Source organism: Tenrec ecaudatus, chromosome 12 (assembly GCF_050624435.1).
Source record: "Tenrec ecaudatus isolate mTenEca1 chromosome 12, mTenEca1.hap1, whole genome shotgun sequence".
In the NCBI taxonomy this organism is placed as follows: domain Eukaryota; kingdom Metazoa; phylum Chordata; class Mammalia; order Afrosoricida; family Tenrecidae; genus Tenrec; species Tenrec ecaudatus.
In genome coordinates, this window is record NC_134541.1 from 36291381 (window position 1) to 36318265 (window position 26885).

At 50.4% G+C, this 26885-nt stretch overlaps 1 protein-coding gene across 3 annotated transcripts in view; it reads right to left on the bottom strand.

The window, feature by feature from the left end:
* Nucleotides 1–26885, bottom strand: part of SLC23A2 (solute carrier family 23 member 2) — a 128028-nt gene that overhangs the window by 43219 nt on the left and 57924 nt on the right. For all 3 annotated transcript variants that reach the window (XM_075563968.1, XM_075563965.1, XM_075563967.1), the window contains one exon: nucleotides 15386–15659. In XM_075563968.1, coding sequence (XP_075420083.1) covers nucleotides 15386–15493 — 108 coding nt within the window. In that variant the 5' untranslated portion in view covers nucleotides 15494–15659. The remainder of the gene's footprint in view (nucleotides 1–15385; nucleotides 15660–26885) is intronic.

The window sequence follows — 26885 nt, forward strand, 5'->3', positions numbered from 1 at the left end:
CGCCCTGGCCGGGCACCCGCTGGGCCCCAGGCAGAGAGGGAAGGGAGGCTGGCTGCCTTCCAGGGAGCCAAGAGGAGAACAGGCTTATCGTGCTTACCCCGGGGTATGTTGGGGAGTCAGGAAGGGCTTTCCAAGCACAGGAGGATCTCCACCAGCCAGGGCGGGAGTGGGGGGCTGGGTCAATCACTCTGACTGCAGTGGGTAAAACAGACCTGACAGTAGTGGAGGAAAGGGACCCCAAGGAGAGGCAGGAAGAGCCTTTGAGAGAGGAGGCTGCTACCAGGGAACCGGGGTAGTGGCAGGAACCCTGCTCTGGTTCAAAAGAACCAGCCAGAACGTGCACTTCATGACACCTGTGGACTGTGTGTGTGGGGGGGGGGTGGGAGTCCTGTGCACATTGCTAATGAGAGACATGCAGGGACCTGCTCATGTACTCCATCTCCATCTATGGGGCTGACTATCAAAATACTAGTCTACTAGCTACCTCACTAGTGGACTTTCCTTTGGTGGATTTAAGTTAGTCGCCTGCGTGGTCTCTTACAACACCATGGCATGTCACTTCAAAGGTCAAATGGTCCTTCAGGAAAGGCCTGGCGTTTCTGTCTTGTTTTGAAGGGAAAAGGATGCAAAACATCCCAGTTGATAGCATCAACGGCCACCTTTTTGAAGCTTTCAAGTATTAGTCCTGGCTGGGAAATGCAACATGCCTTGGAATGCTTTCCAGACTTAAGAAAAATTGGTTTCTTTGGGGCTATTAATAGTATCACAGATAACAGAGGGGAATCTTGGCCTCATTCGCTCAGGAAATTGATCAAGTTTGTATAAAAACAGGAGAATTTAAAAACACTTCAGGAACAAGATGTCCTTTGCTCCCCTCCAAGGCAACCTCAAACCAAATCTGCGGCTAGCAGTAGGTTTTTTCCCTCCTAAGCTAGTACTGTGTAATCACTCCATCAACTTCCACAGCGGGTTCGGTTCACTCTACCTGCACGTGCCCGGTGCTTCTTTGAAGACCCTGGGAGGGTCCGCGGGGGTGAAGAGTGGCTTCCGCTCAGTAAGCATGACATTTTTCTTGTACTGTTTCTAAGCTAAGACAAAGATGCTTCAGGACTTGATTCTGAAGCCAAGCCCCGAGATCCTCAGATGTGTAAGCAGCAGGAACGACGTGGGTGCAAGCCTACCAGCGACCTAGGGAATGTCAAGGCCACAGCTGTAAGCTGACAGCTGCACTCAGACCAAACGCCGAGCGGGACCAGCGAGCGGGACTCCTAGTGACCCTAAGGTGCAGAGCGGGGCTCCTAGTGACCCTAAGGGGCAGAGCGCAGCTGCTTTGGCGGGTTTGAGACTGTGCATCTCTGCGGAGACACATCGTCGCTTCTTTCTCTCTGGAGCAGCTGCTGAGCTCCAACCACCACTTTGGGCTAGCAACAGCGCACTCTGACCCAGGCACCACCAGGGCTTCCTTTGACAGCTCCATTACGCATGACTCCACAGACGTTACAGAGGACAGACCACCTGCTTGCTGACGGGTGGGGATGACAGGTGCCTGTGAAACTCAACAGCTCACCTCATTAGAACCTAGTGTCCAGGTTCCAGAACTTGCTGGATCACCCAAACCACCTGGGGATCTGGCGAAACTACAGATCTCTGGGGTCCACTTGGAACCTAATGAATCAGGATGCCTCGGGGGAGGAGCCCAGGGATCCGTGATTTCCCTAGAATCAAAGGTGATGCCTCTGATCATCCAAGCTTGGGAACCTAGTTATCTAACATAGCCCACCTAGGCGCTCTGGGGTTGTCGTGCATTTGGCGTTGAGCTGCTAAATGCGAGGTGAACTGTGTCAGACCCACCAGCTGCTCCTCCTGTAGAGACTTGCAGCTGACGTAGCGGGGAGCAGGTCTACCCTTTCCTACGGGGTGGAGGTGAGTGGGAATTGGCTGGATAGCAGAGGATTTGGTTTGGGGTAGCACAACTAACACTGCGCTTGAAGGTCCCCAAATTGCCTTCTGCGTTCTAGGCGTTCAATAAAAAGGTAACCCTTTCTCCCCGCCCCACCACAACCATGGCCGTGGCCTGGGCGCTGTCGATGGTTACAGCACTCAGCTGCTAAGGCTGGAGGGTCAAGGCCACCCAGATGCACCTTGAAAGAAGGGCCTGGCAATCTACTTCCGAAGAGTCGGGGTCAACCCGATGGCCACTGGCTTAGACTGGCCAAGAGTCTACTCTGACCACACCGTCCACTGAAAAGCATGAGGGCGGCACGGCAGGCAGGTCCTGCTGTGGGAATGAAATGGCCACCAGAGGTACCGTGGCGGTGCCTCCACTCTTCGAGGCACGGGCAGGCCCCGCCATGCCAGCCAGGAGCTGCCCCTGTAACTGGCTTCACCCCCAGTGAAATGGCCTCTGTGCATGGCAGCTCTATTTGTGGTAACAAAGTATTAATAACCTAACCCTCTGTCGAGAGGAAATAACAAATGGCACACACCCATGCCTCCGATGGGTGTGCGTGTGTATCAAAAGATTAAGAGAGTTCTTTGTTTACTGACAGAAAGTACGTAGCAAACAGCATCCAAGATAGATTAGTAACCTGAAAAAAATGCAAGAATTTATAGGTACAGCAAGTGGAACAGGGGTTTCAGAAGGCGGGGGATACTGTGTGTGTATGGGGGGGGCAGGGTAGAGGGTATAAAAGGGAGACCATGTCAAGGAATCCAGGAAGAAAAAGAATGTAGCAATGTTACAATTCTGCTTGATGTATCTGAACGATGGACTGATCAATGTATTAACTCCCAGTTATTAAATAATAATACAAAGCAAGAATAGAGCTACATTCTCATTCCCTCTCTTCTACAAGGGGGTAGTGGATTTCCTTGCATTTTTACAAACGATCCCCAGAGGGCCTTTTCGTCTCTTGGTGGGGCGTGCACACGGAGGAGCACTGAGTGGGCGCAAAGAAGGAATCAAACCAAGCACAAAACTCCAAACTCACTGCCACCAACTCGATTCGCAGCGACCCTGCAGGATAGAGTCAAACTGCCCCTGTGGCTTTCCGAGGCCGCAGCCCTTTACAGAAGTGGAAAACCTCCTCTTCCTCCGCTAGAGCTGCTGGTTCAAACTGTTCAGCTTGGCGTTAGCAGTCCACTACATGACGCCCACTACATGACGCCCACTACATGACGCCCACTACATGACGCCCACTACATGACGCCCACTACATGACGCCCACTACATGACGCCCACTACATGACGCCCACTACATGACGCCCACTACATGACGCCCACCAGGGCTCCTGGTGCAGGGGAAACCCACAAAACTCACTGCCATCAGAGATTGCAGGACAGAATGCCCCTTCAGTTAATTACATTATGGGTCATCCACCAAGTTAAAATAGCAGGACAGTGTTAAAAAGGAAGAGGCAGGTCCATTCCATAGAACTGATTACATGCCTGCCCTTGAGCACAGGAAGCGCGCGCGCGCGCGCGCACACACACACACACACACACACACACACATGCCTGGGAGAACTATTGTTTCACGGAGGCGAAAGACCTCTTCATCTCTGCCTTCAGCACAATGGCGGCAGCCCCCTCCTTGGGGGAGATGGAGTTGGAGGGAGGGTGACCCCTCCAACTGGACACCTTTGGAGTCATCCTTCCTGACCTCTTCGGATTCGGCTACAAGGACCATCCTAAAGGAGGAACTCCCCCAACCCCCTGTGACTTCCAATGCGTCGGTCAGAGCTTTATGCAAGCCTTTCGCCTCCTATCTGCAGTGACTAGCTTCTTGTTCACACGTATGTGGCACATCTCTCCCCTACATCAGGCTCTGTGTTAATTACATGGCACACATAATCCTTGCGATAAAGCAGGTGCTGTTTTTACCTTCATTTTCACACTTCAGGGCACTGATGATGCCCAGGGAACTTTATGTAACGCTGAACCACACTGCACCCAGACCTCACCTCAGACCTTGAGCTCTTAATAAGCCCCAATAACTCTAGGAATGCAGCAGTCCAGGTGACGTGGTGGGATGGGGAGCCAGGCTGCTAACCGCAAGGTCAGTAGTTCAAAACCACCAGCCCCGCTCCTCGGGAGAACACGGTTTTTGATTCCAGTAAAGATTTAGTTTCAGAAACGCACAGGGGCAGTTTGACTCTGTCCTATAGGGTCATCAGGAGTCAGGATCCACTCGAAGGCAGTGTTTTGAGTCATGTCTCCAGGGCTCTCGCTGAGGCTTTGTAACAACCTAGAAAATGTCCGTCCAGTTAAAGAGCCCTGGTGGTGTCATGGGCTACACAGAGCGCTAACCTCCAGGTCACAGCACTGGAAACCCACAGGGACAACTGCATCCTGCCCTGTAAGATGGCCAATACCACAGTCCTCTGGTCTCACGCACTTGTGCTGCCCTCGGACAACTAACAGCTGTCGGAACAGTTGCTTAGGGAATCACACTGTCGCCCAGCATGGGATGTACCGGTTAATGGTGGGCTGTCCGGAAAAGAGGAGGCAGGCAGCTTGGGGGGCCCCTTCTCCTGCAAGGCTGACACTATCTGGTGCCGTGTGGAACACAAAGCAAGACACAGAAAGAGCAGAATAGAAACGAGGCTCCTTAACAGTCCGTGGCAAGGCCCAGATGGCTCTAGGTGGTGCCAGCCAGAAGGTCGGTGGTTCCAACTCACTCACTCAGGCCACAGGCTTGAACACCCGACAGAGCAGCTCAACTCTGCACACGTGGGCTCCGGTGAGTCCTGAGAACCCACCACAGGGGCCGGTAATCACAACGAGAACACAGGGACCAATGCTCCTCCAAGATGCTGGGTAGCTGCCACCGTAAATGACGGGCTGAGTCTGCTCCTTCGTCCTCCTTGTGGCGCTGCTCACCTTGAGTCTGGGGTTCAAACACACGCGTGTACCCCGGGGGACCAAGAAGGCGCCAATAAAGATCTACAGCCTTGGAAACACTACATGGGGTCACCACGGCAGTGGCTTCTCAACTATGGGACCAGATGTGCGTCTTGTATTACAAATGTCTTTGCTATAAAATGACCGAAACACCTTCCAACTACAATACAATACGAAAAATTTGGAACTCCAAACTAGAGCAGAAATGTTTTTACAACACAAAAACAAATGCTAGGAAGATAGACAAGGAATGCCTACAGGTCACAGAAACTTTATATTGCAAGGAGTAAAATGTCTACAAACTCATACATCTTAAGCAGAAAAGGCCACTGATGTATTTAAGAGTCTTCTTTCCCCCAAATCATGGCCACCGTCCTACAGATTAAAGCTCTGATCTTTCAGAAAGGGGATGAAGCAAATCCTCCAGTCTGTCTCCAGGAAACATAGTCCCTCTTACCCTCCTTCCAAACCCTCCTCAGAATCACACACTCACAATCCCAAAGTATGGAGGTGCCCTGATGGTGCAGTGGTTACACATTGGGTTGCAATTCACAAGGTCAGCGGTTTGAAACCACAAGCAGCCTCTCAGGAAAAAGACTGGACTTTCTACTCCGGAAAAGTTACAGTCTCAGCAACCCACAGGGGGTCACGATGAGTCAGCACTGATTCAACAGCAGAGAGATTGTTTTTGTTGAATCCCCAAAATAGAGTTAATTACTCTTAGAAAAGGGCAACATTTCCTAAGACTGATTATCACCAATTCAAACGAAACTTTCCATCAGCAGACCCAGCGAAATTCCAAACTCTTTTGGAAGGAGCAAGAACTCCTGGTGCCCGGGACTGCTGTCGGAGGGGCAAGACCCTAAATTCAAATATATCTTGTAGAGCCCCTTTTAGGAAGTCTGAAACAGGATAGAGACAAACATCCATCACCCGGGGGCAGGAGACCATCAGCAGGAGGCTGTAACAGTGCCCAGAGGATTCAACACCGCCTCTGGCTACTCAGAAACAAAGGAACAGAGTCTGGGAATCATGATCAATTCCTCAGTTGGAGGTAAGACTGCAGAAGTGGAGAAGGGGCCAGGATTGCGATCCCGACGCTATTACATAAGAAAGTTTTTACAAGGTTGGCTCAGGGCCCTTGAATGACCTTGGAGGCAGGAGAGGAGTTAAGACTCAAGACCATGTGGCCCTAGTACCCCGATTTCCATCAAGGGCAGGCCCGGTAAGTTCTGGAGGAGAGACTGCCTCTCCCTCTTGACAGGCCAGGAGTGTCCCAGCAGAGGCACCTGCATGAGGACAGAGCTTTTCGCAGTGCCAGTTAAGGTCAGAAAGAACTCAATGGAAGCTGAATCTGCTTGGGGACTCAAAATGGGATGTAGGGCTGCCACTGTGAACCTCATCCTTTTGCAAACCTGGCTCTCAGAATCGAAGCTCTAACAAGGCATTCAAGCCTTAAGAAAGACGAAGTCATCCTTGCTTAGTTTCAAAAATAATACTATTTGCACCCAAAGGGGGGAAAAAAGTCTGTCTTTTTTCAATAGAAAATTAGCACATCACCCCGTCCAGACTTTGAGCAATCAAAATCAAGAGCCAAACACCCAGCCGGAGTTGATTCTGACTGGCAATGACCCTATAGGAAGGACAGAGGACAACTGCGCCCATGGATCGAAGGCTATAAATCCTAAGGAAGCAGTCGACTTCACCTACGGAGGGGTGGGGGGAGCGCTGGGGTTCGAAGCACTGGTCTTCTTGTTATCTGCACAACACTTAACCCCTGTGCCACCAGCGCTCCTTCCAAAACCAACCTCACTCACCTCGAGTGCTTTCTGGTTCACAGGCACCCTTTAGGACAGAGGAGAATTGCCCCTTTGGGTGTCTGGTGTCGGGAGGCACAAAGTCTGTCTTTTCTCAAGGGGTAGGTAGGTGGTCCAAGTGCTTGCCTTGGGGCTAGCAGCCTGACCAGGGCGTAACCCACTCCGCCACCAAGGAGCTTCCTGGAGTCAGCAAACCTGCTGGGAAGGAAGCCCATCAACTACCCCTGCCAAGCTCACTTCTAGTAGAAAAGTGAGGAGGGAAGGAAAGGGATGGGGCGGGGGAATGGGTGGGGATAAGGAGAGGGAGAGAGAGACAGAGAGAGACAGAGAGAGACAGAGAGAGACAGAGAGAGACAGAGAGAGAGAGAGAGAGAGAGAGAGAGAGAGAGAGAGAGAGAGAGAGAGAGAGAGAGAAAGAAATCCAGCATTAGTCCCTGGCTCATTTCTTCCACAGGCTCCCGGCAACCTCTCGATTACTCACCTCCTGCCCACTCCGCCTACCCATCATGCCACAGTCTTCAAAGGCTGCCTGCCTTCCTTTGCTGTATCCCTGCATCTCCTTCCAGTGAGCCTCTTTGGGCTACCTTTTAAAGCTCTGACTTCTCCGGCCACACCTCCAGCCGCCCCCTCCTCCATCATGGCCCCTCCCAAGCCTCTCCCTTCCTCCCTCCCTCCCTGCCACAGTCACTCCCACTCATTGCAACTCTATAGAGCAGGGTAGGACTGCCCCTGTGGGTTTCTGAGACTGGAACATTTGTGGGTGTAGAAAGCTCCATTTTTCTCCCACAGCAGCTCGAGATTCCACTTCTGGCCTTGTGATGAGCCGCCCAGGAAGAAACAGCTGCCATCAACTATCATGCCGGCTCATAGTGACCCTGTCACGGTAGAACTGTCTCAGTGGGTTTCTGAGGCTTTAAATCTTTACATGAGTAGAAAGCCTCATTTTTCGCTGAGGTGCAGCTGGTGGTTTCAAACTGCTGACCTTTTGGTTAGCAGGCCAACGTATAACTACTACGCCACCAGGGATCCTATGCTGTAATATCTTGTGTCTACACCACAAACATCCAGAAGCCTGCCTACCTGGCTGGCTTAGAGTCTTTCTCACAATGACCTTGTCACCGCTTAAACTTTGAAAGAAGATACATAAAAGTTTTCCAAAAGTTCTGCCTCCAGAGCTAAATAGCCTTTCAGCTATTTGCTGGTCAAACATTTGGTTGTTATTACTATGGGCACATCACGGATCATCCAAACCATGGCCCCGGGCGCTGAAAGAGGAACCAGGCTTGTAAGTATGCAGGAGGAGCAGGTACACAGCAGGTTTGGCCTGGACACACCAAACATGGAGCCCCTTCCGGGAGATTGCTTGCCTGTGCTAGAGATCTTTAAAACCTCTCCCTAACGAGTAAATTAGGAGTTATCTGTGCGAGAAGCTGCCGAATGAAGGGGTGTCCGGCTCCCCCGACCATCCTGCAGCCTCTGCCTTTGGCTGGTAGAAGACAAGGCGGCTTCACAGATACAAGGGAACCAGTACTTTCCTGACGGTGAACGAACACAAACCTAGAAGGAGCAAGACCTTTTGCTATATTATATTGTAAATACTGTTTTATATATGAAAACAAGGTGTGTGTGTGTGTGTACCCTGTTTTTATCATGTCTTCTAGTTTAACAGTATACAGCGAGGCAACCCCAATCCAGCATCTTCATGTCACTCCTGATCTCTCTCCACGCTTCACTTCTGTATCAATCCAACACCGCACCTGGTCAGACGTCCCTCTTTCCGACCAGTTCTCCGTTCTCTATCTACCTGTCTTGCCTGCTCATCCCCCTCAAGGGTCCCAATTCCTAGAGTACTCTGACCCCACAGGGCCTGCCCAACCTTGACCCACTCACTGCCTTTGCTCGAATGTCCTCACGTCCTCCCTCTCCCCACAGTGCTTGCCTGTACTCGTACATGGACTTTCAACCCCTTTGCTACCTTTGGAGACGCCAGCCCTTGCTAAGGCTCAATCCTTCTTCTTTGTCTGACTTGCTCTATCACCATGCTTCTCTGCAGGGTTTCTAGGACGGCACCATCTTCATCACCACTCTTGTCAGGCCCCTTTGCCGCCCTTCCTTGGCCTCTAGACTGGCAGACTCCGCAGCTCCTCCGAGCCCAGCCCTCAGCCCTCCTGTCAAAGTCCAGGGCTGAGAACACCATCTCTTCACTGCAAACTCCGGATGAAAAGGTCTAGCCCAGGCTTCTTCCCTCAGTGCCAGTCTTGAACCCAGTCCCAAACTCAACTCTCTTCTCTTCCAACATGCTCACCCACAGTCTTCCTAGACCTCAGGACCTGGGACATCCATCTTTCTGAAAACTCAGGAAAATGCTTATTATCCTTGCCTCTCCTTTTGCTCCGACCCTGACCTGGTCCATCCGCACATCTGGCCAACTGTCCTCCAGGGCCGACCAGTTCTCACCACCTCAGTACACAGAGCATGCAGGCCAGAGCCACTTTATGTCACCCTGCACTCTGGTCATCAAGTCCTACAAAAGGGCTTTGAGTAGCCCGAGGGATGCTTTTAAAAAAAGGTCTTCCTTGCTCAAAGCTCTTTGTCAAAGCCAGGAAACTCTGAACCACTAACGAGGGACTATCTAATCTCCTCTAATCCCCTGTGGCAATCCCCTCCTCCACCCCCACATGGCCTCCTTTCAGATCAGGCACTCTCCCACCTGCTGCCCACACGATGTCCTACAAACTTCCCTTCAGCTCCTCCAGCCCCAAATTCAAACCCCATTATCTTGAGGAGACCTTCTTTGGTCTCCTGACATTTCAACACCCCTAGAAGTTACCCCTAGCAACTTCTTGCCTTCTTCCCTATATTTCATCTGTCCATGCCCACTGCCTTCAAATCAAGTCCGACTCCTAGTGACCTTATGGTGACCCTACGGAACAGAGTAGAACCAGCAGTCCACAGAATCCCCAAGACTGTACTTTTTTTTTTCTTATAGGAACAGGCAGCCTCATCTTCCTCCCATGACTTACATCTAACACAAGGTCAGTGGCTCAAATCCACCCACTGCTCCAGGGGAGAAAAACGAGGCTGTCCTTGTAGAGACTTACAGCCTCATAAGCCCGACTCAGGTTCACTTGATGGCAGAATTCTCTCGATGGCAGTGGGTTTGGGGTTGGGTAAGTATCTGAGTTGTGTATATTGTGTACAGCCTGTCTTTTCCACTAGAATGGAAGTTCCACGAGGTCTGGGGATTTTGCCTCTGTATTAACGATGGCCCACCAGAGAACAGAGCCTGTGGGAGCCACTCTGTATAGCTGCCAGTCGATGACTTCTACCGAAAGTAAGCATGCATTTCCTTTCCACTTCCCTCGGTAACGGAGCCCTGGGGCCACAGTGGTTACTTGCTAGGCTGCCAACCGCAGGGCCAGCAGTTTGAAAGTCTCAGGGAGAGCGAGACTTTCTATGTCTACAGAGAGCTGGTCTCAGAAACCCACAGTGGCAGTTCTGCCCCTGCCCTATGGGGTCGCTGTAAATGGGAATTGACTGAACGGCAGAGAGTTGCCCAAGCCAGGTCAGACCCTGCTGTTCTCACGTGGACGTGCTGACTTCCAGTTGACCCCCAACGCAAGAGGACCCCAACGACCACACCATGAAACTCTGCCTGGTCTGCAAGCTCTGCTGCCACCTGCTCGGTCTCACGGCAAGCCCCGCGGCAGAAGGTGCAGGTGAGGTGTCTCCCTCGGGGAAGGTTAGAATGCTTCCACCTGAGCGCTGCCACCTCCCCGAGGCTGCTATCCCAACCACGCTCACCTTCCCGTCTACACCCCTCCTCCCAAACCAACCAGCCACCAGCACCCCCAGGCCTCACTGAACTAGGGCTTTGGTCTGCACAACCCTGAGGCCTGCAGTCAGAGACCCGACTCCAGGCTGAGCCTTGGCAGGGGTTCTTGACGATGTCACACACTTCCGGTCACTGAACTGCCAATGACCAATGACCTGGATCACCCAGGAGAGCAAGGAGAGGCAGTGACCTGGTCTTTGTATTCCCTCAGACCACACCCTGTAAGGTGGTAAGGCCTCCAGATAGAACGATCTACTCAGGGGGGTTCCCAAAAGAGAGATACCCACATTTGCTCACGCAGACCCTTAAAAGAAGCAGAAGAAACCGTAAGCAGAACTCTGCAGGGAAATAACACTGTGCTGAGACAATGCGTTGTTACAGATATGTCTCTGTCAGTGCCAAGTTCAGGCTCTTAACTCGGGTGACATCCGATAGCTCACAAGCTCAGGGAACTGGAAGCAAACACAGAGTTGTTTTTTCTTTCCTGGCTGCATTCCCCGCCCATGTTCTTTGGGGATGGCAGTTCTTCAAGACTTCTTGCTATGTTTGTCTAGCTCTCATCCCTCGATATGCTGCGTTCGCCCCTATGACACCTCCCTGAGCTGCCCTTAACACACACACACACACACACACACACACACACACACACACACACACACACACACACACACACTTCCCTAAAGAGATACTTGGGTACTAGCAACTCAGATGCAAGGCTTAATTTTTTTTGTTTTGCCTGTGAACTTTGAGCAGACCCTTCGTGACAAATATTCTTGTTCTGTGTGTGGATTTATTCTTTCTTTAAATTTCTGTGATTCCATTATTATTTTAAGATATTCTCTTCTATTTGAGTGAAAAGTCAGCACTTACTTCTCAGTTCCATCAGCCCAATGCCAACTCCTGTAACACTTCTCTAACACGGGAGGCCTAAGGGAATCTCACGATGAGCTATATAACTCCCCCCTCTCTCAGCAGGCCACTCCCCAAGTGGCTTAGAAGAGCCACTGGGCTTGGTTCCTGTCATCCACCTTCTCTGTACTTCAACATACCTGCCCCGTGACCTCCTAGCAGCCCACAGCTGGAGGCTTCTGACTGTATCTCAACCCACGACCCAAGAAGACCGCATTTCAGGACAGACCAAGGCCTAGCAGGGCTCCTCAAACTTTTTAAACAGGAGTCAGTTCACTGTCCCTCAGACCCATTGCAGAGGGCTGGGCTATAGTTTTAAAAAAAAAAAAAACGATGAACAAATTCCTGTACACACAGCACATATCTTATTTTGAAGTCAAAAAACAAAACAGGGTCAAAACACCCGGCGGGCTGCATGTGGCCCGCGGGCCGTAGTTTGAGGACGCCTGGCCCAGAGGGCAAAACAGATGACTACGTTTTCGAGCAATTGACCAGTGCAATTGAAGAAATGAATTTTAAGTTTTATTTCATCTTAATGTATTTAAAGTTTAAAAGACACACATTTGAAAGTAACCACTGCATTACACACAGCAATCTAGAGCAAAGCTAAGCTGGTTATTTTTCCCCTCAGTATTCACAATTTTAAAAGCCTGGGTGAGACACAGATCATGATGGGCTGGCAGTTGTCCTTGTCCCGGTTCTGATCCTGAGTCACCCCGCATGGGCACCTCCAACACCGCAGACCTCTCCGCCCTACACCAGCGACATCCCCTCCCTCCAACTTCACTGCCACTCCGGCCCCACTGGAGCCCAGCATCTGGCTAGCATTCTCGCCCTTTCTCTGGGCTCAATGCCCCCCCTGTGAGTGCCTGTGGGAGCTGGTGTCCCATCGGCGCTTCAAGCCCACTGCTTCTCCACTGAAACGCTTCCATCTTCCTTGTCCCCAACGCTTAGGGTTTTCTTGGGATCCACACTGTCAACAGCAGCACCATCTCCCCACCTACCTCCTAGTTCTTACGTATAGAATCTGGATGTCATCCCTACCTTACCCCTTTTCTCTTGGTCCTCAAAACTTTATGGGCAAAAGAAAAAAAATCAGACCTGCTGGGCTAGTGGAAACTGGAAGACTCCCCAAGACTATTGCTTTGAGATACTCTTCAAACTTTCACCCTAAACAAACCCTTGAAGTCACCCTGGTGAGTCAGGCAGTCAGGACGGGCCTTCTTGCCCTAAGGCCTCATGCCAAATGCTATAGCTCCAGTCTCCGTATGCCAGGGGCTATCATCCCATTTGGGAGAGCATTCTCTACTAATTGATGGACAGGATGACGGTGGGATTAAGACAGGAGCCCTGGTGGCGATCCACATGTTCAGCAGTTCTAAACCACCAGCAGCACTTCGGGAGAAAGACTGGGCTTTTCTACTCCCGTAAACAGTTATGACCTCGGAAACCCACAGGCGTTGGCTGTGAGTCAGCACTGACTCGATGACTGTGAGGTAGGCAGGTAAGACCAGACCTTGGTTGCAGATGAGGAGCACTGCTGGTGTAGTGATTACACGTTGGGCTGTATATAGCCTTGTGGTCAGCAGGTCGAAACCACAAGCCGCTCCTGCGGAAGACAAAGCTTTCTACTCCCACAAAGAGTTACGGTCTCAGAAACTCTCGGGGCCGTTCTAAGCAGTCCTAGAGGGTTCTCTGTGAGTCAGATGCAGTTGAGGATGGATGTTAGCTAGCTCCCTTGGGGGCATCTTTGAGTCTCTACCTTAGTAGAGGCCTTGACTTAAGACAACATCCTTTGTTTTCCTTGGATGGGGCATATCCACTGGGAGAACCATTCGGTCCTAACGCACGTCCCTCATCTGGAACGCCAGACCTCTACTTCCTGGCTGTGTTTGGTAGAAGACCTGTTGTGACTTGAACATTTTTGCCTTCTGGCTCTGGGCCCTGCATTTGGCTCACCTCTGACCTTTGGTTTTGGGGCTGAACAGCACCCACCGCCACATGAGACATTTCTGCAAAGTTCTGTGAGTTTCTGTGAGACGCTGCCACAAATCCCTGACCCAGGGGCGTGAAGGGATGGTCTTAATGGGGGCCAGAGAAGTGCAAGAGCTGAACGGCTTCTTGGAAGAGATGGGCATTTGATGTACATCTTTAGTCTCCAGCTCCTTGGAGCTGAGAGTCTGGTATTAATTCGTCTAAAATATTTGTTAAAACCCCCAAAAGCTATTACCATACTTTGTAGCAAAAATAACCCCCCCAAAACCCAACAAATCAATTCACAAAACCATGACTACCAATCAGCCACAGTTCTGTGCTCTTTAAAAAACAACCCCCAAAAATCCACATAAAACAAAGATGAGACTACAGAGGGGCAGAGAAACTAGATGAATGGAAATGAACCCACTAGAATGGAAAAACGCGGCTGTGCACACATCGTGACGACTGAAATCAACCAAGCTGAGCAACCTGTGCAGAGATTGATGGCTGAGAACCTGAACTGCCGGGCAAACTTTTACCGGAAACACAATAGAACATTATTTTTTTTTTAAAAAGAGAAAAAAACCTCTTGCATATTTCTTGTATCGGTCTTGCCTCCAATCTTATCGCCCCTACCTGAGCACCTGAATTTAGGCCTCTTTCTACAGTGGCCTCAGCTTTATATGGGAGATATATGACAGGCTTCGAAAAAGGGTGTGGATGTGTGTGTGGGGGGGGGGGGGAGGTGGTGAAATGAAAAGATAACAGAATGTTTCTACCAACTTTTTTCCCCCAAAGCCTCTTGTATTTTAAAGTCAACAGAAACCACCTCCATTTAAAAGGAATCACCTCTGAGACTCCTGGAGGAAGAACACTCTACAACCCAAATCACCCTTTGCAAGGTTGTAGGGAAACAGCAAACACCAGACTCGCCCCACTCAAGGAGATGCGCACACTTACCAGGAGTCGCTGAAGGGGGCCTGGAGCCAACCCTGCTCTGACATCAACTAAATCATAGGTTCCCACACTTATGTGGCTTACTACCCCCTTGGCAGAAAAAAAATTCCTCAGTGCCAATGTGAACCATTTGTGCGGTAGCCTCTAATCCGGGATTACGTGTCTGCTTGAAGACCTCTCTGGATCAAGGTGAAAATCAAAATGCGAATGAAGGTCAAGTTCACCACCACTCAGGGAGATGTCCCAGGGCTGAGTAAGATCCCAGTGAAGCAATCCTTAAGGCTTTTAAAGACCAGTATTCCTCTCCTGGTAACCGCCTTCCCCAAGGAAAGCACGTGGAGGCAAGCCCTCTCTGAAGAGGTGTTTTGTCTTGATTTCTTTTGTCTGCCCGCACTTTAGGTAACTTCATACCCATCGAATTGTAATCAACATCTGGGGGGAAAGTGTGAGTGGTGAATAAAATGAATGGGTGCCATCTGCCTTATCGGAACGATCTCACATATTCCGATAACGCTGCCACCAGGATACAGAGCACATGCACTGGGGGCGGACTACACAGGCCCTTCGCCCTCGCTCACTGCAATCGAGTCGAGCCTTGGGTGGCCTCTCTGGGGCACCTTCTGGAGATAATGTTAAGCCTTCATAATGTTCTCCAACCTATAGTCAGTCCACACCCAGCTGGTTTTAAAACGTTAGTGCCTGTGCACACTTCCTTCCTGCAATTAATCCCAGCAGGTGTGGAGGGCAGGGTCCCAACAGGTGTGGAGTGGCACGGGGTGGGGGTGAGTGGGGAGGTGAATGGAAAACCAAGAAGCCCAGAGTTCAGCCAATGGGATCCCAAAGATTCCCTGTCACATCAAAAGCATTTGGCTTTCCAATGCCTTAGCCTTCCCTAAAAGCACACGTTATTACAGCTAATCCTGTGTGGACTCGGGACGGAAGGGATTTCAGGATGGTGGAAGGAAGGGAGCCAGCGAATACGATTACCGGAAGAGTAAAGAAAGCGGGGTGCTTCGCTTCGTCTTCATATTTGCCATCTGTGGAACTCCCAGCCTCCATCGACTTGGACGTGGTGTTTTTACCAATGCCCATCATTTAAGAAAAACGAAGTGGCTTCCCGCAGCCGCCGTTGGACCGGGGTGGCTGGACGTGAAGGCCTGGTCAAGGGGCGAGCCTGGGGGTCAGAGTCGGCTCTTCCTGTGCCAGGAGCACCTGTTTCTAGGCCAGGTTGAGCCCCGCAAGCACGGCCATCTCTCAGCACCTAGAAAGAGAGAGTGCAGCCGCATTACCTCAGAGCCCGCAAACAGCCCAGGACACACAGCTGCCGGCTTCCGTCTAGAGAAGGAGCCAGCTTCCCAGTGATCCGCCACACCCCAAAACAAATGCCTTCTGACTTGCACTTTTCATGGATGCTCTCTGCTCCTGGATTGGCCCCCGCAGAGGGGGACGTATGATGGGAGTCACCAGACTATCAGAGTGGGAGGGAGAACAATCGCAGAGGCATTTCTTAGATGCGTGTACTAGACAGACTGTATCGCCCAACACTCTCCGGGAAAGCGTCCTCCAGTGGCCACAATGTGCCGCAGCAGCACCGTGTTCTCACGTGGCCGGAGCACCTGGAATGCGACGACTGCAGCTGAGGAGCCGGCTTGTTCGACTGCGCTGGATGATCACGAAATACCAATCTACCAGCCCCACGTGGCCAGGAGCTCCCCCACTGGGCAGTAGAGGTATGACCAATTCACTTAAAGGATAAGAAAACAATTCTGCATCCCCAACAGGTGTCCCACGCCAGGCAAAAGGTACCCCCGTAGCTTAAAAGGATGAGATGAGACCAGCCTAGCGTTCAATGACAATACAAAACCCCAAGATGATGGCCAGGAGAGAGCACTGCACAGGCTAGACTGCCATGAGGGAGGTCGGGCATCAAGGGATTCAATGTCAATCAAATATCAACATGAACCTATAGAAAAAACACCAACCACATAGTGGGAAGAAGCCATTCATGCGGCAAGGGACGGGGCACAGTGGGGGACAGAGTTAGTGCCACTGTGCCGCCTGTCCTGTCTGTCATCCGGTGGCGGCTTGCCTGAATGTTGATCCAAAGCTGGAGGCTATGTCTCCCGCGTTATCCAAACCAGCCCGGTGATCCACGATGGACGGGTTTCAGGGGCGCTGACAGACTGGAGAACGGCCTGCTGATAAACTTACGGAAATTAGCCAATGGAAGCCATCGGGATCACAACAAAACGGTGCCGCAGGAGGGCTGGAAAAGGAGCCCCTAGGCTGGAAGGCTCTTGGAAGACACAGTGGCTCCAGCGGTGAACGTGACCATACTGAAGATGAAGAAGGCGCAAAGAGGACTGGGCAACCTCTCGTTCTAGCCTGTGTGGGGTTGGCGCAACCGACACCAACAAACACGCCGGGGAAGTGCACGGCAGTGAGGGGCCAGGTTTCAGGCAGACGGCTGCAAAGCCAGGAAAGGGGCAAGGCACCTTTGTCAATAAGGCCGAGCACCGGGAGAGACAGGAGCCAAGACCTTTGGCATGCACCCGGTGCACAGCCTAATAGCAGCATCTGCAACAGAACCTCCTCCGTGACCAAAATGGTCCCCAGCGGCCACATGAGAAGTGATCGTTCGAAAGACGGTGTTGGGGAAGACTACTGGAAGGACCACAGACTGCCGGAAGAACAAACCTATCTGCCTCCGAGCAAGTGAAGCCCCACGGCGCTTCAGAAACTAGGCTGGTCAGACTCTGTCTGATGTACCTTGGACATGATATTGGGGGGGGGGGACGACGGACCCCGGCCCTTGGAAAAAGGGATCATGCTTGGTAAAAGAGGATCGGCAAAAAATACGGAGACCCCTTCGAGGAACTAGATTGACACGGTAGTTACAAGAATGGGCTCAAAGACACGGGAGGACGGGGCAGCACGGGCCCACGCTTTGTTCTGTAGTGTGCAGGGTCGCTGTGAGTCCGAGCAGCCACCACAGGCTAAGTAAACACGTGTGTGCGCGCGCGCGTGTGTGTGTGTGTGTAAGAGGGGGGGTGTTAATAGGTAATCACAGCATCCGACATCCAAGCATATGAATTTGTGATGAAGAAAGCCTCAAGGCCAGAGACTGAGACCGCCTGGGAGCGCAGTGTTCCCCCCCAGAAGCTGGCCTTGCGATGGGTAAATGCCAAGGCCCAGAGGCAGCCCGTGAAAGATAAAGGGGAGGGGTGGGGTCGAGCCAAGGGTCTCATTGTGTAAGAACGGGTGAGAATCTGACCCCAGAGCGAGGTTGCCAATCTCCGGCCCTCACCGCTCTTCCTTCCGTTGGTCCTGATGCGTGGTGACCCTGTCTGTGTGCGCACAGTTCAAGTGGCCCCGTGGAGGGTGATAGCCACTAGGAGCACAGTTTCCCAGGCACCCCGCTGGCCTCTCCCAATCTCCGTGCCAAGGACCTCCCACTAGGAAGCACAGGAGTATCACTGCTTTCCATAACAACCCGACCAGAGTGGAAGCTGAGCTCCGGAGAAGTAACTTGCCAAAGGACACAATGTTTCCAGAGGTGGAGCGGAGTTCACCCAGAATCACTATTTCAAACTCGCCCTAACTGTTGACACAAGCAGGACTCAAGCCTCCTTTACACGCTCAGTTTACAGCCGGGCTCCTTCCTGACTACAGTCCCGGCCAGCTGGCCACTGAGCTCCGTCTGGGAGTGAGTCTTGCTTTGTGGTTTCTGCCCTCCTAGTGATTTTGGGGGGAGCCCTGGTGCCACCGTGGGTTACATGTCGGGCTGCTGACTACAAGGTCAGCAGTTTGAAACCATAGCTGCTCCACGGGACAGAGAGGCATTCTCCTCCCACAAGAGCGACAGTCTGGAAACCCATAAGCATAATTCTATTCCGTCTGATAGAGCTCAGAGCCACTCAATGGCTGGGAATGTTTGAGTGAGTGGGTTTTGAGAACTCTGAGGGGCAGAGGATTGTATGGGCTCCTTGTCCCACGTGAGGCTCACCAGACTTCCAAATCTATACCTGCCTGTCCCCTGGCTACTCCACCCAGCACCATTCTCCTCACTGCGACCACAGAGCCTCTGAACCCAGTTCTTGGTCTCCCTGGTAGCGCTCTAGAGTGGCCCATGCACAGGAAACGCCTTTATCTTTGATGGACTCCTTATCGCCTTACAATGACATCCGAATTCCTTAGGGAAATGGGGAAAGCTGGCCCAGCTGCTCCTCCAGCTGCTCTTCCTTTATTTCGAAACGCCTACTGTGCTGTCAATTCTAGTCTTTTCTTCCTTCAAGGTTCTGAGCCTTCTCCTAGCCCCAAGTCTTCCTATAACTCCACCCACTGCCATCCAAGCTCACAAACCAAACTCACTGCCAGCAAGTCGAGGCTGCCTCAGTGTGACCCTGCAGGACAGGGTGGAGCTGCCCCTGTGGGTTTCCGAGACTGAGACTCTTAAGGGAAGTAGAAAGTCCACAGCCCCAAGCTGGTGGTTCGAACTGCTTACCTTGCAGATCTCAAAGCCCAACTCGTAAGCACCAAGCCAATGCTGACTCATAGTGACCCTAATGAGGGCTTCGTAGGCCATACACCTTTATGGCGGCAGATAGTTTTCTTCTCATGGAGCGGCTGGTGGATTTGAACCACAGACTTGTGATTAGCCTTCCAGCGCTAACCCAACAGGCCCACCATGGAGAATGACTCACAGAAACCCCCCACCCACAGAAATATCCTGTTCAGTTATTTCCTGCCTTACAGGCAGCAAGTATACCCTCCCGAAGATACATCTTGGTCAGTAATCTCCCAACGTCCTGCAGATGGCCCTGATTCCCAGAATTAGCAAAACCATGCAGCCTTACCCACAAATGTACCCCTTGACTTGACTGGTCCTATAAAACCCTGGTAGTCTGTACAGAGCACCTTTTGACTCAGGTCAGAGGTCCCTCTCAGGTCTCCTCCAATACATACCTCTCCCGCCACTCAGTCTGTCTTACCTACTACATACATTCTATTAGTATACAGTATCAAAAAAAAAAAAAAAAGCTCCCCACGCAAAGAAGGCCCACTTCCATCAAGTTGATTCCAACTCACAGTGACCCTGTGGGACAAAGTAGAACTGCCACTATGGGTCTGAGACCATCCATCTTTACGGGAGCAGAAAGTCTCCCCTTTGTCCGGTAAAGCAGCTGGGGGGGGGGCAGCAGCCCAAGGGGAACCCACTCATGAGCCCAACAGCACTCCTCCCACCAAAAGGCCCCTTGTCCTTTTCCACTGGGGTCACGGCCGCCCCAGCTTCTTCTGGAGCATCTGGTCAAAGCACACTGGGACGCGGTCTGCCTGGGTCACCGACATCTGGCACTGGCGCACAGATCAAAGCCGTCCCGGTCTCGGTGGAATAAGTCCCGTCAGAGGAAAAGCCACCTGGCTTTTTTCTTTTTGATTCAGTCTTGCTTTGAAAGCATAACTAGGAAAGGGTTGCTTCTCCCTTGACCTGCACAGCATCAAGGCGAACTTAATCATCAACATCAAAGACAACTGATACAGCTGACATTTCAATGTCAGGGGCAAGTCAGGGATGTCGCCATCATCGGTACCGTTCAGCACTGACGGGAAGGTGAGGCACATGTCTGACAGGTCAGGTCAGTTTGTAATTCTACCAAAAAATAGCGGAGAGGCTCTAATGCGTGACTGGTTAAAACACGCACAGACACACACCAGAGCAGAGCTCTTTTGACGTGGACTGAAACAAGCCCTGGGTTAGCACGTCTCCACTATTAACTGGTAGACCAGCTGCCCCAGACGTCAGCAAGAAACATTCACCCTAGAAATTGGGAGGCTGCTGCCTGGCTTGTTTCTGTGTGGCCTCCGGCTGAGCACACTTGAGAGATTATAAACCACAATAGCAAACGCAAAGAAGAACTGGTGACAGCGACCACCAGTCTCGCAAAAGCTAATAGATGTACAGATTTAAATTTACGGGGGGAATCTGATGCCACCTGGTGGGGCCCTGATGGTGAATTGGTTGCACATGCTGCTGCTGATGATATCTGAAGTGGGTAGAAGAAAGATGCCGCCGTCAGTCAGCTTCCATGAAGGTGACAGCGTGGGAAAGGCTCGGGGGCACCATCCTACTCGACTCTCTTGGGTTATTACGAGTCAAAACAAAGTCCACGGAGAACCGTGTTTCACACGGCAAGAGCGTGGCATTAAATACCCAAGACAATGTTAACATAACAGACACATGTGGTTGATGAAGTTACTGAAGTCTTAGTTGGTAAAGCATCTTTAAGAATATTCGTTTTCACATGTGTTAACAAAGATGTCACTTTGAGGATCAAGGTGGACCTGACCGCAGCGTCTTTTCAATGACCAGCTGTGCAGGTGACTGCTGGACAATGAATAAAGAGGACCACAGAAGCATTGATGCTTCTGAATTATGCTGTGGAAGAAGAATAGCACCTCTGACATCATGGTTCCCGAAGAAGGAGCGAATCTGCCTTGGGAGAAATGTAGTTGGGATGCTCCTCAGAAGGAAGCATGGCAAGACGGCCTCACAAACTTTGGACGTGCTACCAGGAAAAATGAATCCCTGGGAAAGGCTCTCCTTGGTAAATTCAAGGGTCAGCAAGAAAGAGGAAGCCCACCCAGGAGATGGGTTGGCGATTTCTGTGTAGACAGGGCTACCATGAGCAGAAACCAATTCGAAAGCATCTGGCAGCAATATAGTTTCTCAAAGTATTAACAGAACAAAACATGTCCCCATCTCCTACTCCTGATGACAGCCACACAACCGGCTCTTCCTCAGCTCACAACGAGCTCAGCAGAGTGGCCTGGCTCCCTGACCACATCCTTCACCTCCTCCACGTGCAACCACAACCCAGTTCTGTCACTTTCTGTGGAGAGGTCTAGACACAGCTCTAGAGTCAAGTTCACATCTGAAACGTCTAACTTTAACAACAACAAAAAAGTGGTTTTTTGGCCAGGAGAGAATAGGAGCCGAGGTCCTCGCCTGGACCGTTAGTAGGCAACGGGGAAAAGCTGATAACACAGGAGGACGCTACCACTTGGACTCAGCTGGAACCACTTAGTCCACTGCCACTGAGTGGTTTCAACTCATAGCCACCACCTAACAGTCACAAAAATGTTGATGTCTATGTGCCCTGTCCTAAGAATCTGATTTAATACGTCTTGAGACACCTGAATATCTGGATTTTTTTTAAGCTGCCTTGCTCCGGAGCTTAAACAAATCACCTCCTTAAAACATGTGGAGATTGCTGTGTTTTGCTGAGGCTATGACAATCGACCTCAAATTCAAGGTGAGCCGGACCAAGAGGAGAAATAGTCATCTGGGAGGGTTTGTTTGGCGTAGGTTGAAAAGTGAATGGCTCAGCTCTTTAGGGAATCTTTTAATGCCCTAAGAACCCTAATAATGACGCATAAAATGCAGACTAACAAGAGCTCTCACGTATTAATTTAAAAGTTTATTGGCATATGCATCACATATCATAAAATTAGTCATTCAATCCTATTAAGAAGAGTTGTGTAATTGCGATCACAATCAATTTCATAGCATAGTCTTCTCGTGCTCCACTGTTAGCTTCCCCTTTTCCCTCCACACCTCCCCTGCGGTGCACCTAGGGAATTATCGCTAATAGTTACTTACTGCCTCTATAGACATACCTAACCTGAATTTCATACACAGAAAGTCATACAAAATGCAGAGAGCAAACCAACAGCGATGACTAGACAAAACAGAGAAAAACCTCAATCAGAACGAGAGCAGAAAGTATTAAAAATGGGAACTTTAAAATGAGTCAAAGGAGAGATCAAATGATAGCTTTTCAATGTGCTGCATCTGCTGCGATTGACTCGACTCTGCGCTCTGACAGCCAGGCTATTCACATCCCTGGTGGGAGGGGGGGGTTCACGGGGGTTTTATCCATGCGGGGGACCCTGCAAATGGATTTTGGGACTCCACTGTCATCCAGAACCTTCTGCAAATCAGGTGCTCATAACTTAAGCTCTGGTACCGTTCCCTCCTTCAGATCTGAATTTTATAATTTACGATCCTTGGATCACGCAGACTGGGGTGCTTCTAACGTGTGGACTTAGTTGACGTGTAGAACAACAGCTCTTAATTGGTACATCTGCTAGGCAACTAGCTATCCTTTCTTCAGGGAATCACTTTATTTAACCATTCTTCCCTTGACCAGGAATCAGTGTTAAACACTTTTGGCTTACTGAGGTCATGTGACACAGAAGAATGGTACTAACCAGAGAGCTGGATTGTAGTACTACTCTCCTACACGTTAAAATACCAAAACTTTTCTTGCTTCTTGGTAAGCCCCAGGTAAACGTGCTCTCCTATCACCAGCATCCCCCCGCACAGTGCCTACCTGACGGCATCCGAAGGATTCAGTACTAAATGAACTCATCACCACTCGGCGTTCTCCTGAAGGAGAGAATTCTCTTGTGCCCCACTCGCCTTTATTGTCCCAGATCTCAGCCCAGAACAGATACTCAATGATGTCAAAATAGTACATATTGACCCCCAAATATGCCCACTGCCATCAAGCTGATTCCAGTTCATAGTGCCCCTACAGAATAGTGGAAGGTCTCCCACTCTTTGCATTTCTGAAGCTATAGATCTCTCTCCTTCAGAGTGGCTTGTGGATTTGAACTGTTAGCCTTGTGGTTAACACACAACAAGTAACCCAGTGACCTACCAGGGCTCTCTGATCCCCAGACAGACGGCACTACACTAGTCCTACTGAAAATCCCATGGACTGCCAGAAAAACAAATGTCTTGAAAGAAATCCAGTCAGGATGCTCCTTAGCCTGGAAGATAGTGAGACATTGTCTGACATACTTTGGACACACACCAGTCATGCTTGATAAAGGTCAGCAGCACAGAGGGAGACCTTCAGAGAGAGGGACCGACGCCGTGGCTGCAACAATGGGTTCCAACATCATGATTGTGCGGGTGGTGCAGGACCAGGCAGTGTGTCTTTCTGTTGGGCACAGGGTCCCTGTAAGCCGGAACTGACTCAAAGACACCCAACAACCACACAGGAACAGGACACTGGAACCACAAGCACATGGCTAGCCCCTCATGTGACCCAGACCCAACCCCCTTTCGCTCCCCACACCTGACGACGAGTAAGAAGGAAGCGGACGCGAGGTTTACTGCCACCAGGAACTCGTGCCTCCTTTGCCACCAGTCTAGCAATGCTGGATGATGCCTGGCTACCCTTCCTGTACATTTTGACCAAAAGGGAGAAATGGCAGAACAGAGCTTCAAATTCTTGTAGACTCCAGACTTCCTGGAGTCATGGAAGCTGGATGAGCCCCTGCAATGACTGCCCTGGGATAAAATGTAATCTTTGAACCAAAAATATCCCCTGAAGTCTTCTTAAAGCCAAAAGACATGTTTTGCCTAACTAGTGAAGCGGTCTGTCCTGAGTGTTACGATCCTCTAAGTTCCCAGGAGCAGCAATGGAGAGGGTGGGAAGCACACCAGGGATGTGAATCAAGAGGAAGAAATCAGAAAGGAGGGTGAGAATGGCGGTGGAACACAGAGGATGTAATCAGTATCACCCCAATGCACACGTGGAAATGGTTCGACTGGTATATGTGTTGCTTTGTACATGCTCAACAACAAAATGAATTATCAGTCAAAAAATAAATACAAGAACCAATGATCCACCTGCTGACGAATCACTTAGGATGCTCTTGTGAAATGCGGGTTGCTTCAGACTTTGATGGTTAGCAGGAGTAGGAGGGAGGGGGGGAAGGTGGACAGGTGTTAATTTGGGCGGCAGGAAAGATAACATGCATGAGGGTGATGTGGGAAGAAAGGAGAGGGCTAAGCTGTGGAGAGCAACATCAATGATCTCATAATGCGAACCCTGCACCTAATTTACAATTTGAAAATAAAAAGACAGGTTTCTTCCAAATCCTTGCAGACAAATGTTCGAAACTATCTTATTAATAACAGCTCAAAACTGGGAACAAATCCAAGGCCTGTGAATGGATAAACAAACCATGGTGAATCTACACAGAGTTCAGCCACTGGAGAAGAGGAAGCAGCTACCATGACGCTAAACGACACAAGGAATCACACAGAGGTTTAGTGTATTGGCTGAGGGGATTTGAAAACAGGCTACAGTAATCTATAGTTAGGGGCAACAGATCCGAGCAGAGGTGGAAGGAGGAAGGGAGATACAGACAGACAGACAGACAGACAGACAGTATTCCTCGTTGTGAGTCTGGTGGCCCACGTAAGCATATTCATTTATCATAGTCAATTATAACTCCAGGGGATGATTTTGTAAGAAAAGAAAGAATTTTAAAACTCCTATAATCCACTGCCAAAAATAAGAAAGAAAGAAAATCCAATTCAGCGACCCTGGGTTGGGGGCTGACAATGTACATTTTGAACAAATGTACAGATATCCCAATGCCAGTGAGGACTACTGATGGTACTGTGGACTGCCGGAAGAACAGACAAACCTGCCTTGGGGGAAGTACAGCCGGAATGCCCTGAGAAGCGAGGTGGAGGAGACTCCATCTCAGGTGCTATGGATATCTTATCAGGAGAGACCAGTCCTTGGAAAAGGACATCATGCTTGGTAAAGTAGAGGGGCCGGGGAAAACAGACAGACCTTGTGTCGACCATGGATGGACACAGTGGCGACAGGACGGGCTCAAAACTAAGTACAAGTGTGAGGATGGCACAGGACCAGGCAGTGTTTTGTTCTGTTTTACATAAGATCATTATGAGTCAGAGGAGATTAGAAGGCACCTGACAAGCAAGGCTCCTCACCCACACCTGTGGGCAGGCAACCTGGGTGAGAAACAGCTCTTTCTCCATTTGCGAAAACTCACCTAGACCTGGGAGAGTTTGACTAAGAAGGAAGCCCTGGAGATAAGGAAGCAAACCCTCAACTTGCCAAGTGGCAATTCGGTCCAAACAAGAGCTTTCAGATCCAGGCAGGCTTAACGATCAAACAGTTTTAAAAGCCAATCCATGCTCCCTGCTTAAATTCCATCATTAGGGGATTAAAGTTGAACTGGGGCTGCTCCATTGTAGAGCCAGCATCTGACCTAAATGCTTTTAATCCAAAGTTAAAGAAAAGATTAATATAACTTGTAGATGATCAACTCCTTTGAAGTGCAATGACTTACGGCTTGCCCAGTACACAGGGCTCCACACTTGAAGGGGTCTACAGCTCTGACACTGATCCTGGCTGCAATTATCCTTTTATTAAAGATAAGCAGCAACGAATGAATTTGTAAGAAGTGGTGACTATGTAATGTGATGACAGGCAACGCTCAGAAGCTGTGACCGCAAAAATTTAACCACGCAATCGCCCCATAGAGCTTTTTCTAAAACCGTTCAAAATGCTTGCTCTTACCTTTCAAACTGTCACAGCCCAAGGTGGGCTGTGAAATCAACTTAGTTGCTCTGGACCAGAATGTTTCAAACCATGAAATCAATAGAACAAAATCTTTCAAAACAGACCTCACCAGATAAGGGTAACACACAGTTCGAAGGAAAAAGGCTTTGTGCTTTTGCTGTGAGTCAGTCAAGCGCCCTACGGCCCAGATGCTTACAGGGAGGGCTGCTAGCAGCCATGTCAACAGTTCGAATCCACACGCCACTACACGAAGATCTACAGCCTTGGAAACCCTCCGGAGCGGGTCTACTCGGCTCTCTAGAGGTCACTAGGAGCCGGAGCCCGGTCAATGGTGGCATTCAGCGGTGGGGTGGGAGTTGATCAAATACCTCTGATCATCACTAATGTTAACAAAATTCTACCTAATAGCTTAAAAGCATACCCAGTACACACTATAAACCAGCTTGCTTGCTGAGCTCACGCCAACGTGCTCACAGGACGAATGTGCCAGGGTGACAAAGTGGTATAAGCGAGGATGCTGTTGACACGGAATCCTAACACCCCGTTGTCACAACAATTGATAAAGCACCCAGAATTATGGCCTCAGAGCAGCTTCTTTCTCAAAAAAAAAAAAGTTAATTACAATCATCTCCTCCAAGTGGTTTGTTCTCAACTACTAACTAAAAGGCTGGCCATGGTACCTACCCAGAGTCCCAGTCAGCTTCCAGAGAGATGAGAGCCAAGAGAGCCCCACGTGGCCTGTGGAAGTCGGCTCTGCTCCTGGGAGTGTGCTGAGTTGGAACTGTTTTGCAGGCTACAGGCTCACCAGGGCCCCAAACTGAGCCAGGAGCCCTGGTGGCACCATGATTAAAGCACTGGGCTGCTAGCCACAAAGCCCAGCCAACCACCCCTCGGGCAAAAGATGATGCGGCAGGCTGCTATCGTAAAGATGTATAGTTTGGGGAACTTTAGTGAGCACATCTGCTCTGTCCTCCGGGGAGGGTCACAATGAGGCGGGATGAACTTGAAGGCAGCAGATTCTCTATTCCCATGACCTGCCATCCAGAGAGCCGCCTTTGCACCCTAGAGAG